This window comes from Rattus norvegicus, chromosome 13 (genome assembly GCF_036323735.1).
Source record: "Rattus norvegicus strain BN/NHsdMcwi chromosome 13, GRCr8, whole genome shotgun sequence".
Taxonomy (NCBI): Eukaryota; Metazoa; Chordata; class Mammalia; order Rodentia; family Muridae; genus Rattus; species Rattus norvegicus.
Window position 1 is genome coordinate 47,716,093 of NC_086031.1, and position 14,018 is coordinate 47,730,110.

General features: G+C 47.4%; 1 protein-coding gene across 10 annotated transcripts in view; it reads right to left on the reverse strand.

The window, feature by feature from the left end:
- The window catches only part of Atp2b4 (ATPase plasma membrane Ca2+ transporting 4), a 99,233-nt gene that overhangs the window by 7,936 nt on the left and 77,279 nt on the right, over positions 1–14,018 (reverse strand). For 5 of the 10 annotated variants that reach the window (XM_039090642.2, XM_039090640.2, XM_008769446.4 and 2 more), the window contains 5 exons: positions 9,152–9,343; positions 7,675–7,888; positions 7,025–7,236; positions 5,415–5,522; positions 3,783–3,959 (listed from right to left, as the gene is read on the reverse strand). In XM_039090642.2, coding sequence (XP_038946570.1) covers positions 3,783–3,959; positions 5,415–5,522; positions 7,025–7,236; positions 7,675–7,888; positions 9,152–9,343 — 903 coding nt within the window. Of the gene's footprint in view, positions 1–278; positions 454–3,782; positions 3,960–5,414; positions 5,523–7,024; positions 7,237–7,674; positions 7,889–9,151; positions 9,344–14,018 lie in introns of all 10 variants that reach the window. The other 5 variants (XM_039090644.2, XM_039090643.2, XM_063272209.1 and 2 more) reach the window with 2 other exon arrangements.

The window sequence follows — 14,018 nt, forward strand, 5'->3', positions numbered from 1 at the left end:
AGCCAATCAGAGAGAAGCAGCAAGCAACGCAGAGGGCCAATCAGAAAACCGGGTTATCGTCTTCAAAATAGGTAAGGTTTAATAACTTCCCAACATTAAAAAAATAAATAAAACGAAAGGTGTATCCAGCCTGGTTTTTCTTCCCTTAAGTCAAAGGGGTGGGTGGGTGGGGGGTGTACCCAAAAAAGGACAAGTAACCACGGTTGGTTAAAGTGGATGCCGCGTGCTGTCTTGTGGTCGCTTTAGTAAATCATGCATTGTAATATACTCTCACTCACTGCCCACAGGAGGAGGTGTAACGGCAGAAGAGGTGGAGGGGGAGGTTCTGACTGACGCAACTGCTTCTGAATAGGAGCTAGGAACCAGTTTTACATCAAGTTGTTGACTCAAGTTCTGTCGCCTTAGGACTCCCTTAAAAGAGGCTCCCGTCTGGAATTTGTTAATTACTTCAATCTGCAAAGAATCAGAGAGTGAGACAGCTTTGCTCCACAGTCAGAGAGAAGCAAGAGGGAAGGCAGGGTCAGGAGGGCCGGGGAGAGGGGTAGGAGAGCAAGAGAGATATTCCCTCAAACCCAGAGCAACAGGCAAGGGTGGGGTAGGGAGGGCAGCGATTGCAAACCACACGTCATTTAAAGAAATTTGCTATGGGTTTCCAAACGCCTAGCTAGGATTCAGTTTTCTTTTCCCTGTAGCCTCGGATGCACAGGTGTCCAAAGGCCTTTAAAATGCAAAAGAACTTCTCCCCACCACTGACAGGTAGCCTTTTCATTATGTTGACCTGTACTCTTAAAAAACAAGGCATGCAATTTGACATACCAGAAACAAAGTATATGTTAGTAAAATTTAAGGCTCAGGAGCATCTAAACCAAATAAGTCAACTAATTGTTGTTTTTGTTTGTTTGCTTGCAAAATTTCCAGGAAATAAAGACGTGTGTAGAGAAGAATGGGCAGTGTAGTAGTCCACACAGAGTTGGCCTTGGTGAAGACTGCTAGCCTGTGTGCCTTGGTGTGGAGGAGGTGTCTTTCTTGACGCTTCCTCTACTTGCAGTGGAGCTCAGGATTCTGGTGGTCCACGAGACAGAGCTGCACTCATGGCATTACTTAAGCACTGGAGACCTTCACTGGCAGACTGGTGCTGGAGGTGCTGGGAGGCTGCAGCTCTCCGCCCACCTGCCTATCAGAGCAGCCCTCTGGCTTTCAGCTCCTTCTTAGGGATGGGGGCAATTCATATCACCGCTTTCCCACAGTAGCAATGATCTGGGGTGTTAGTCAATTTACCACCCTTTTCCTTGACCCCTACATAATAAGGAACAGATAGAAAGGCATTCCTGTATCTTTCAGAGATCTGTTGAGATCCTGTGACTGCATCCCCAGGAGACAGGTGCCTCCTGAGTCAGGTGCCTGTCCTTGTACACAGCTTCTGGAGAAGCCAGGAAATGCTTAGGGTGGAGAGAGTGTGAGCTAAACTGCTTCCCCTCATAGGCACTTTTCTGCTACAGTGGCCTGCAGGCTGGAGCTGCAGGAGGTAAGGGCAGCCCCTGGGGTTGGGTGGGGTTTCAGTCCCAGGAAGAAGCGCCTTCAGAATGTTACAGGGTTGACCTTCCACAAGGAAACTGCATTCCGAGCAAGCGAGTTTACTGTTCTGAGAGTCCAGCACTTTAATTCTTCAAATGTTTGCTTTCTAGTGCTTTTACCTCCCCCCTAACTAAAGGGTAAAGGTGAAGGGGAGGAACGGCCTAGAACCAGGGAAAGGGGAATCCCAGCCAGGACTGGGCAGTAGCTTGACAATGTCTCCCACCCCACAGGTTGCATTGGGGACCAGCAGCCAGACAGGAAGGGTTCCTGAGACCCAACAACTGATGGGGGTGGGAGGGCTTTGGACACGGAAGATGCAGTGAGTACGCTCAGTCTTACTTGCTCAGTTAGGTGCCAGTCACAATGGCATGGATGGATCCTGTCAGTGGCATCTTTAATAGGCTGCCATTGGAGCCTGAGTTTAGGCTTTTGTTTGTTTGGTTTTGAGGTAGGATCTAGCTACACAGCCCAGGCTGGCCTGGAACTAGGAATCCTTCCACCTCAGACTCCTGAATGCTGAGGTCGTAGATGTGTACCGCCAGGGCTGGTCTCAGGTTTAGGCTTTAAAGTCTATCTGGCCCATCTATCTTATGCTCTAGCAGGGGAGGACGTGTATGCCTAAAGGTATGTGTGCCTTGAGATCAAACAGAGGGGTATGGAGAGGGACTGCTAACTGGAAGTGCAGGAACAGGAAGGGCCATGAATCTCAGCTCCCCAGAAGGAAGGAAGACTGGAAAGAAGGAGGCTCTAGAATGAGGGATCCTGGCTAAAAAAAACACAAAAAAACAAAAACAAAAACACAAAACCAAAAACAAACAAACAAAAACCCAAAACCAGAAACACCACTCCCCCCAAAACAAAACAAAACAAAAAACCAAAACAAAACAAAAAAACAAAACAAAAAAAGCAGTCATACAGTAGAAAAGGAGGTGGGTGATCCTGAAGGGAAGAAAAGCAAAATGAGGTTATTTTGAAAGGAGTAGACCTGAAGGACAGCAACAGGGGCTTTAGAGATGGGAGTCAAGGTTTACAGGCACCCAAGGGACTCAGCGGAGGTGGGGACTTGATATCATGAGGTGGTATATGTAGGCCATGATACAGTTCCCTTCCTAGGAGAGTGAGGAAAGGAGCCCAGGGTTTCTAACTGCATCTTGCTCATTTTTCTGCCTGGTATCTTCCCCAGAGGAGGACAGTGCCTACCAGGTAAGTAGCTTAAACTGCGAATTCATTTGTCTTCCCTGTACACTAGAGGGGAAGGGGAAGGAAATGGGGGGAGGCTAGCCAGGCGGTTTTCTAAGCCAGCCAAAGGCCAAATTTTGAAAATGAAATATTTTGATCTCTTGCCAACTAGGAGGAAGAAACAGGCCTTGCTCAGGAGAGTCCCCTTAAGATCTCGGGACTGATGGTTTGTTCAGGATTTTGGGACTAAAACAATAAAAGGTTGAGGGGTTGGAGCAGAGAAAAAGCGTTATTACTGCCAAGGCCAGTCAGCTTCACCCTGAAGGTGCATGGAGAGTGTGGGGGCGGGCGGGGGGAGGGTATGGTTAGGGCTGCAAGCAGGGTACTCACTTGTACTCCGTTTCAGAAATTCCCTTATTGGGAACAAGTCTGAATCCTTCCAAAAATATTAGGCACTGAAAGACTGCTGTTTATAGCTACTTAATCATCAGATTCCCCAGAGAGGACTTGCATCAAGGCGGAATAAAGAAAGAAGGGGAGCCTCTTTAACAAAGACCTCCCCAAATAACAGCTCTCCCCACAACAGCAGCATGACGGGCATGCCTAGTGACTGCCAGGGATGCTGGCTTTTCCTTCCAGTTTTAGAAAATCATCTTCCTTCAGGGCAGGGAAGGGACTACACGGTCCCTATCTTGGGGTCAAGTCTGGTGCTGGAATGGACCTTAGGTGGGAAGACAGCTCCACTGACAAACCTGGGGGTACGGGGTTGGGGCTGTAGGGCTTAACCACGGCTGAGGAACTCTGTGAATTGTGGCCCATGGTCCAGTCTGTTGACTCTTCCCCCTAGAAGAATCCCCCAGAGACCTCTGGCCCTGTTGGCCCTGAAGTTAAGGAACACAGGTCACCCTTCAGCAGTGAGCGTCACAAAGGGGTAAAGGTGTAAAGTGCCAGGAATTACTGCTCTCCTACCCTTTCCCAGGATGGGGAGATTTCTTCTCCCAGGGTAAGGACAAGCCACCACAGAGTACCTGAGTCTGAATCCGGTTCAGGCCACGGACCCAGAGGATCTGGCCTCGGCGAAGCTCCATCTCGGCATGGTCGATCTCTTCCAGCCCCTCAGCGTCCTTGCTGATCTCCTCTTTGTCACTGCCATGGCCCGCCTCTTTCAGGAACTTTAGAGACTTGGTAGGTATTGCAGAGATGACCTGAGAGCAGTTACAGCCAAAGGGGCCAACAGCCACATCAGAGAAGAAAAGACATTAGCAAGCCTGAGCCAGGCCCCTGGGAGGATCCTAAGCCACAAGTCTTTCCCATCTGGACAGCACCAAGAAGCACCAGTCTGCCCAGGTTAGCCCGTTGTTCCGGTTGATGGTACTTGGGAAGGAACCAGCATTCGTGGACACACAGAAGGGGACTTGATTCCCGTAATTCCCCAGCCACACGTGCCTCACACTCTGTCTCTGTCTTGGCTCTTCCTTCCCACTGCGGTCCTTGTCTTTTTAAGACAACAGAACAGAACTACAAAGCAGACACACATCAGGAAGAAGTGGGGCCTAGGGCAAACCAAGCTGGGGGAGGGACACATAGCTGAGGGACTGAAACACTGAATTGGAACACAATTACCTAAGAGTTTCATCCCTTCCTTAACCCCATTTTTAGCTTGTGAAGGGACACTAGGGGGTTCTCAGTACAGACTTGGGATTTGCAGAGAACAGCCCAGGCCAGGACTAAGCATGGTGTTAGGGAAGGATGAACCTTGAAGCAATGATGTCATCGTTGTAATTAATATTAACACTCATAGAGCACTTATGACAGGTGTTGCCATAGTTTTGGAATAGTAACAGTTTACTAGTTAGCAACAATTAGTGGTCACTTTGTTATCCTATGTGGAGGTCCCCGATAGACAGAGTGGTTAAGTAACTTACTTGTTCATGGGGGACTGGAGAGAGATGGCTCAGTGGTTAAGAGCACTGACTGCTCTCCCAGAGGTCCTGAGTTCAATTCCCAGCAACCACATGGTGGCTCACAACCATCTGTAATGAGATCTGATGCCCTCTTCTGGTGTGTCTGAAGACAGCTACAGTGTACTCATATATAATAAATAAATAAATCTTAACAACAACAACAAAAAATACAAGTAACTTGCCCATGGCTGCTCCGTTTGTGAGAAGAAGGGTAATTCCAGCCCAGCTGTTTCCAGAGGCTGTGCTGATCTCCCCCCCCCCCCCCGGAGCATTAGTAGAACTGATTTATCTCATGTGGGAGCTGGGCTTCAAACAGCCACCATGAAGCAAAGGAGAGGCGGGAAAGCTCAGAGCTATAGCAGCACAGCAGCCCTGGGTCAGGCAGCGGCAGTGTGACGTCTGCTTTTTTATTTTTATTTTTAAAGATCCTTTAATGGAAAATTTCCACTTTTGTTTCAAAAAGCCCCCCCCCCCCCAGTCTCTAGGTTTGGGCAGAGAACCTAATGTCCCTGAAGTGAAGGCAATGGTTTACTCCAACCTGACGCCCCAAGACAGAAGGAGCTTGAAACTGCGAAGGAGGGGAAGGGAGGGAGGGGTCAGGTAAAACAGGGACCTGGGATCTAGCCACTTGTCCCTCTCATTCAGAGAGGAGAGATCTGCAGCCTTGGTGATCTGTCGAGGGCACACCACACTCACCTGGCCCCACAAAAGTTCTCCGATCCCTATAAAGAGACACCACATCCACTGCTCCATGGTGAGGTTTGTGCAGCTGAAGGGCTTACCTCCCACTTCCACGATCAAGATCTGAAACAGAGCAAAGGACAGCCCGCCACCAGGCGTCGGCCTTCCACCAGCCAAGGTCTCCATGGTGGCTAGGGCCACAGCACCCCCTGCAGGGCCCTTGGGGAGCAAGTCCTAATTTTCTTGTGAAACAGGCAAGAACTGCAGACACGGAGAAAGGCAACAGATAAGATCTTTACAGAACGCTTCAAACGGGATTCATGCGGTCGATATGGGTATTATGACAGTGATTAAATGCATGGTCTGGCAGGAGTAGAGAAAGTGGAGGCTTCCTGTGAGGTGGGCTAGTATGAGACAGAGAGTAGGTACTGCAGAAGAGGAGTGTGTGTGTGTGTGTGTGTGTGTGTGTGTGTGTGTGTGTGTGTGTGTGTGCGGAAAATGGGGGCAGCTTTGCCAAGGAAAAAGCCAGCTCATTTTTAAGATTTATTTTCAAAATTGTGTGTTTGTGTGTATGTGCTTATGTGTGTATGTGTGTGTGTGTGTGTGTGTGTATGGTGTGCATGTGTGTGTATGCATGCGTGTGTGTGTGTGTGTGTATGGTGTGCATGTGTGCATGGTGTGTGTGTGAGTGTGTGTGTGTATGTGTGAGTGTGTGTGTGTATGGTGTGCATGTGTGTATGGTGTGTGTGTGTATGGTGTGCATGTGTGTGTATGGTGTGTGTGTGAGTGTGTGTGTGTATGTGTGAGTGTGTGTGTGAGTGTGTGTGTGAGTGTGTGTGTGTGTGTGTGTGTGTGTGTCTGTACTCTCATCCATGTGCTACAGAAGCCAGGAGAGGGTGTCAGATCTTCTGGAGCTAGAATTACAGGTAGTCCTGAGTCAAGTGACGTGGGTGCTGTAATTCAAACTCTGGGCCTCTCTTAACTGTGGAGCCATGTCTCCAGCTCCAAGAAGATGTTGTTTTGTTATGTGGCCTTCCCATAATCCTTTGTAGCCAAGTGTCTTAGTGAACCCCTAACTAGGTTTACTAGTCAGAACTAGGGCAAGAAGGAAGGAAACTATCTTTCCACTACCAGGCAACTGTGCTCTTGAGCAAGGGACAAGAGGAGCCTGGGCAGGGTGATCCCAGCAGCTACGGATGCACAAACCCACCCTTCCTCTGTGAATTGTACAGAACCATAAGCTCGTTCAGAACAGAAGGGCAGGGGTGGGGATGGAGAGCCTACACTACCTGTACACACACATTTCCTGTGTGCTGGCCTGGGAATGAGGTAGAAGATAGTGACCCTTCTCTTGGTCACCATATGGAACTTCTGCACACTTAGAAAGGTCATGAGAGAATTCTATAAGTCATACTTGCAGGTGACATGCTACCTTGCCTTGGAGCACCTGACTGGGCTCAGTTCTAAAACAAGGTACCCAGGAAAGCCAGCTGAGATTCCCAAGGTGTTCATTCCTAACCTTGGTCCTCATAACCCCCTCTCCTAATCTTGGGCACAGAGTCCTAGGTCCCGAGCTTTGGCCCTCTGTCTCCCAGCACTCCTATCCCGACCACACAGAAGCTTACCTGGCAGAAGAACGTGCCTAAAACAACAGAGCAGAAAATGATGTTGCGGTAGACACCTGCAAAGACATTCTTCTCGCCATGGATCTTCCGAGAGTTGATCTCGTTGAAGAGTTGCATCAGCACAAACGTGTTGAAAACAATGGTGTAGTGCTGGCTGGGTGGTGAATTGAGAGGCGCCTTCCTCCCACTGTCAATGTCAAACAGTTTGTCGCCTAGTAGGGCAGGACAGTTATTAGAGGGTGGCTGTGGTCTCCATGAGGGTCCAGGTTGAGACAGAACATGCTGGGACAGCCGTGCTGATGGCTGATGGCCATTAGAAAGGCCAACCTAATCGGGCCGTTTCTGAGTTATACTAGTTATTGGACGTTTTGCTTGTTCGTTCTTTTTAAATGTTGGCTCTGGTCTCAACTTATCTGATCTTGTCTGTCAGCTGGCATCGCTCCTGTTTGTTCCCCTGTGGTGTGGCACGATGGAAAGTTATGAGCGGCCATGTCTTTGTGCTGGGAGTACACAGGCAGCACTCACTGGGAAAGCTGCTATTATGCCTGTGCTTCGGCGGCTAGTGTGCTACCTTCTCTTCTCAACCATTCTCTGGGCCTAACTAAGTCTACCACTCAATAGCTGCCTTCCCCTTCCCAACTGTGGCTCACCAGCAAAGACGAGGAGGAAGACGATTCCGAGCTGATACACCGCGTGGCCCAGGATGTTCTTCATCATTGTGCGAGAGATCAGGGGCTTGTTTCGCCCATAGGGGCGACGCCTCAGCAGGGAATCGGTCGGGGGCTCTGTGGCCAGGGCCAGAGAAGCAAACGTGTCCATGATCAGGTTCACCCACAGCATCTGCACCGCTTTCAGTGGGGAATCCTGGTAGGAAGAAGGAGGACCAGGTCTTTCAGCTTGCTCCAGAAACCAAGCCCACGTCACTCTCCGGTGACATCATTCCCTTGATGCGGCCTTGTAGGTTGATGTCTATATGCAGGTGAGGGCCGGCACAAGTTAGGTCAAGGCCATGATTGGACAGTAAAAAAAAAATAAGGCGGGGACAAAGCTTTTGTAAGGTGGGAGAGAAGAAGAGGGAAGGAGAATCAAGACAGAGAAGGATGACCCAGATCTGGGTGGTCTTGAATTGCCAAGGTAGTTAGAATGGATTTCTATAGGCAAATTTATCTTATGTAGGTGGGCAGTTTATTTATTTATTTATTTATATTTATTTATTTATTTATTTATTTATTTATTTATTTTGGAGCTGGGGACTGAACCCAGGGCTCTACCGCTGAGCTAAATCTCCAACCCAGGTGGGCAGTTTATATACTTACCAATTGGTTGTGAGTTTATTGTGTGGATGTATTGTGGGTTGGGAATTTAACATATAAATCTGATTGTTGGGTTGTAATTTGTTGAGTCTTGATTTTTATGGATTGTTGGGAGTTTATACCATGACTATTAGAGGGTGGATGTTGGGAATGTTGGGAACAGAGCAGTGGCAGAGAGTTACAAGAGGGTAACCGTTGGGGTTGGGGATTTGGCTCAGTGGTAGAGCGCTTGCCTAGCAAGCACAAGGCCCTGGGTTCGGTCCCCAGCTCCGAAAAAAAAAAAGAAAAGGAAAAAAAAAAAAAGAGGGTAACCGTTGCCGGAACCAGGGGGTGGATGCTAGAAATGTGAGCAGAGCCCACAGTAAGAGAGCCGTGAGACGGGCATGGTAGCCACCCACCTGGGTCTGAGAGTCCTTGGGGGCAGCGTGGAGCCCTAGTTCCCACGGCCCGCCAGAGGCAGAGCATGTGGGAACCATTCTGCTGCTTTTTATGTTTTTTACTGCAACAGGGCGCAGTTCCCACTACTCACTAGACCTTGAATTTGGGATAATGACATCTGACTTGCCAGCTTGCTTTGAAAAGACAAGTTAACCCACATCAGTGCACTTCATAGTTGCTGACAAAAAAGAATTTTAAATCAATGGTGGGTAAATCTTCATGCTTATCAAGCAGGAGGAGACTATGAACCTGGTAGAGAAAACTGTCCAAGCAGCACTGGGAAACCCTTGTTTTTACTCCTGAGTAGATACGCTGTTCCCCCTACCGTATGTTCCTCAACCCTTGAGCCATCCCTGCCGTCCGAGCCCTGCCCAACCTGAGTGATGCAGGCTCCAGAGAAAGCCACAATCACGGCCACCACGTTGACAGTGAGCTGGAACTGCAGGAACTTGGAAATGCTGTCGTATACGTTCCGGCCCCACATCACTGCCTTCACAATGCTGGTGAAGTTGTCATCAGTCAGGATGATGTCTGATGCCTCCTTAGCCACATCTGTGCCTGCAATGCCCTGAGGTGGGAGAGGAAGGTGAACGGTGAGCAATTAGGAGTACGTAATGAACGCAGGGTCTAAGAACCCGGAGGCCTCAGAACCAGGTGGTGCAGAAACTAGAGGGCACTGAAGCCACAACAGAAAACAATCCCCCTCCCCACCTAGCTTCCCTGCCACTCTACAGAAAAGACTCCACAGGTGATCAAGGGAGGGGCCAGCATCCTTAGCCCCTCTCAGAGTCTCTTGCAAATGCCAGTGACAGGCGTGCATTCGTGGTGCTCAGCCTCCCTCACTGCCTCTGCTTTTGTTTTGAGGAGACTCTGGGTTAAAATTGTTCCATAGGTGACAGAGAAAGTGATTTTTTAAAAAAATATTTACATTTATTTTTTTATTTGGATATATTTCTTTATTTACATTTCAAATGTTATTCCCTTTCCCGGTTTCCTGTCCATAAGCACCCCCAAACAATGACTTCATGAAATTCATAGGCAAATGGAATGAACTAGAATATATCGTCCTGAACGAGGTAACCCAATCACAGAAAAATACACATGGTGTGCACTCATTGATAAGCGGATATTAGCCTAAAAGTTCGAATTAACCAAGATGCAATCCACAGACCACAGGAAGCTCAAGAAGAAGGATGACCAAAATGTGGATGCTCCCACTCCTTCTTAAAAGGGGGAACAAAAGTAGCCATAGGAGGGGGTATGGAGAGCGTGATGTTTTGATGAGCATGTGGTGGAAGTGCTAAGCCTGACTGGGCTCCCACTGTGGAAACATGGCTGCTTGGTGGTAGAAGAGAGGCTGTCATTCACCCGCGCGCAACCTGACATCGGTGCCTGACTCCTCTCCCAGATGAGGAGTCAGGCATCTTTGAGTAGTCCTCTTTCCCCCAACCCCACTCCTCCCCCTTAGAACTGAAAGGGAGAGGGCAGGCAAGTCCTATTTGTTCTGTTTCCAAATTCTCTATATTTCTTTCAACATGAGCAGGACTGAAGTTCCCTGGCACCACTTGGAAACCCTGCGGTTTGTTCTAGAAGTAGTCCTGTAGCATTCAATGTTCTATCTTTGTCCAAAGCCCTGTCACTGGGGACTCATGAAGACATCTGGATAGATATGTCAATGGCTGGGGACTTTCTGGGCTAACAGTCCATGTCCTCACAGCGACCCTGGATTCATGCTCTAACTGCCCCTAGGCAAGCTTTCTGCTCAAAACTTACTGGGTATTAACAATCCTCCGAATCACCCTTTCCTTTTTTTTTTTTTTCCTAAAGATTTACTTATTTACTATATATAAGTACACTGTAGCTGTCTTCAGACACACCAGAAGAGGGCATCAGATCCCATTACAGATGGTTGTGAGCCACCATGTGGTTGCTGGGAATTGAACTCAGGGCCTCTGGAAGAGCAGTCAGTGCTCTTAACTGCTGAGCCATCTCTCCAGCCCCACCCTCTCCTTTTTTAGAGTCCGTTTTTTTTTTGTTGTTGTTGTTGTTGTTTTTGTTTTTGTTTCTTTTTCTCTTTTTTTCGGAGTTGGGGTCCGAACCCAGGGCCTTTCGCTTGCTAGGCAAGCGCTCTACCACTGAGCTAAATCCCCAACCCCTAGAGTCCAGGTTTTTATTTGCATCATTTTCTAAGCCCGAAACATCCTCTTTCACCATATGTTTGAATCCTATGAACTTCATTCTCCAGCTCAATTCAATACTAACATCCTAGCCTCTAAGTTCCTGTGGTCCACAGCTTTCGTGTAATCCAGGCTAGTCTCAAATTCGCTAAGTAGCCAAGGTTGGCCTCAATTCCTGATTTTCCTGTCTCTGTTTCCCAGGTGCTGGCGCATGTCACCGAATATAGCCCCATTCTGTGTTTCTGTTACACATTTTGAAACCCCTAACCCACTGGAGCTTATTCCTCTTGTAAAATCTTAGAAAAACGTTTAAATCTTCATTTATGTGTTTGGGTGCATATGTGCCCATGTGCACAGGGGCTCAGTGGGTACTGGATTCCCTGACCAAGGAATTATAGGTGGTTGTGAGCCACCCAGGGTGAGTGCTGCGAGCTGAATTCAGGTCCTTTGTAGGAGCAGCAACTGCTCTCAACTGATCACTCAGCCACCTCTCTAGCACCAGGGGACTTATTCTTTATTTTGGTGTGTACTAGATTATTCTGTTTGCTTAGTCATATGATTTTACTGTCTATACTGCAGCAAATGAAGGCTGTCTAGATAAGAATATGTAATTCAGTTTCCCTATCAGAAAGCTCTACAGGGCAGGGCAATGGCAGCTTATCTATAACCCTGAGGCGGGAGGTCAGGCTAGGCGATCCTGCCCCCTCCCACAAACTTCAATAAAGCTGCATGCTGCCAACTGTGCAGCATCTGCACACTGTGGAAAGAGACGAGGAGAGGGATATGTTCGAATCTTCTCACTCCGGTGAAATAATCTTCAGGCCACTCTGTTAACTGAAGATAAGAGAGCCGGGAAAGAACATGCAGATGCATTTATCTAGGAAGACGGAGTACAAGTGTATTAATAAAACAGATCTGTTTTTTGTTTTGTGTGTATGGGTGCTCTGTCTGCATGCCTGTGTACCAGGTGCCTGTGGAGACCAGATGGGGGCATCAGGGTCCCTGGAACTCGAGGTATGGATGGTGAGGGGACCCAAACCTGGGTCCTCTGGACAAGCAGCCAGTGCTTGTAACTGCTAAGTCGTCTCTCTGGCTCCTGTGTGATTGTTTTTTGTTTGTTTATTGTTTTTTAATGTTTGCTTTTGTTTCTTGTTTTTTTGAGATTGGGGTTCTCCGTGTATCCCTGGCTGTCTTGGAACTCACTCTGTAGACCAGGCTGGCCCTGAACTCACAGAGCTCTGCCTGCCTCTGCCTCCTGAGTGCTGGGATTAAAGGCGTGCGCCACCACTGCCTGGCTCGGCACTTACTCTTTCATTTAAGAAGTTAAATTATTTCATTTTATGTGCATGGGTGTTTCCCCTGCAAGTACGTCTGTGCGCCGAGAGCATGCCTGCTGCTTCCGGAAGCCAGAAGAGTTCATGAGATCCCATGGAACTGGAGTTACAGACAGTCGTGAGCCACCATGTGGGTGCTGGGAATAGAACCTTGGTCCTCAGGGAAAGTAGCCCATGTTCTTAATCTCTAAACTATCTTTCCATTTAATTTCTCTATTCTTTAATTTAAAAAAATGTGTTTTTTGGTAATTTGATGATACATTCCTCATAAGATGTATCTACAGATAAAAGTAAGAATAATATATATATACACACGTACAGAACTACCAAACAATAATAAATAATTTAAAAAAGATAAATATTCAGCTCACTCTGGTAGTACATACATATAATTTCAGGACTCAGGAGGCTAAGGCAGGGGGATTGTGAGTTTAATGCTTTCCTGGGCTGCATAATAAGGTTGAGACCAACCTGGGTTCATAGTGAGATGCTGTCTCAAAATAAGAAAATAAAAGAATATTTTTAGTAATTATTTTATTATCATTTTTTATAACTAGACAAGTCAATGACTGCATTAACAGCATTGGAGATCACAGACTTTACCTTAGGGACTGCAAATATAATATTAGGGAAGCTAGAAACAAGTGAGTTAGGAACAAAGCAGGAGGCTAGCACTCCAGAATTTTAAGTGAGAGACGTGAAGACCAATTGAAGCCCTTTACCTTAAAAACAGGTACAGAAACACAGTTAGGCCATGAAAGCTCATTTCTTAGCTCTGTTACCCACTCAGTAGCATTTGACACGGTGTGTGCTCAGAGGAGAGATACACCTTCATGCTCTGACTGTATTCCCTAATATGGCCTGACACTAGCACAAGGCAAGGCACGCTGAAGAAATGCATGATACCAGACCAGAAATAAGAAACGGATTCAGCCAGGCGGTGGTGGCACGCGCCTTTAATCCCAGCGCCTGGGAAGCAGAGACAGGTGGGTTTCTGGGAGTTTGAGGCAAGCATGGTCTATAGAGTGAGGTCCGGGACAGCCAGGGCTACACACAGAGGCCATGTCTCAATAAAACAAAACAAAACAACCCCCCAAAACAACAACAACAACAAGAACAAGAAGGCTCAACCTCTTTGCAGTGTCTCATCAGGCAAGAAACCAAAAGGAGCAATAAAAGACAGAAGAACTCAGGGACACTGAAGAGGTGGCTCCTGGCTAATGAGGGATCAGTTTCAGCACCAAGACAATAATAAGAGTAACGGATTGAGACATATCAAACTTATATCCAAAGTCCCTTGTTTGGACTGTGGGTACCTGAGGGGTAGAGTTCTTGTCTGACACGCATGAGGCCCCTAGGTTCAATTCCAGTACTGAAAACAAAATCATGTGCTTGTGATAATACTTAAAAAAATAAAGCAAGTAATCCGTGGTAAGAAAAGGAGACTAATCAAGCAGTTAACTTGCCTTTCAAGTGGGGACTGAAGCGTGGAGAAAGGGCGGAGGCAAAGGGAAATCTCTTTTTGTCTAAGTATTAAAGTAAATAAATAAATAAAATCAGAATTGTCATTTCACACTCCCAATAAAATATGGAATCTGATTGCTTCTAGAACTAGTGTATAGAAGACACAGGGACAAACCAGGCAAGGGACAAACTACTTCAAGTTTGAGGATAGCCTGGGCTACTACTGGCTTAGGGGAAGGCCAGACCATGTCTCAAAATCCAGAATGAG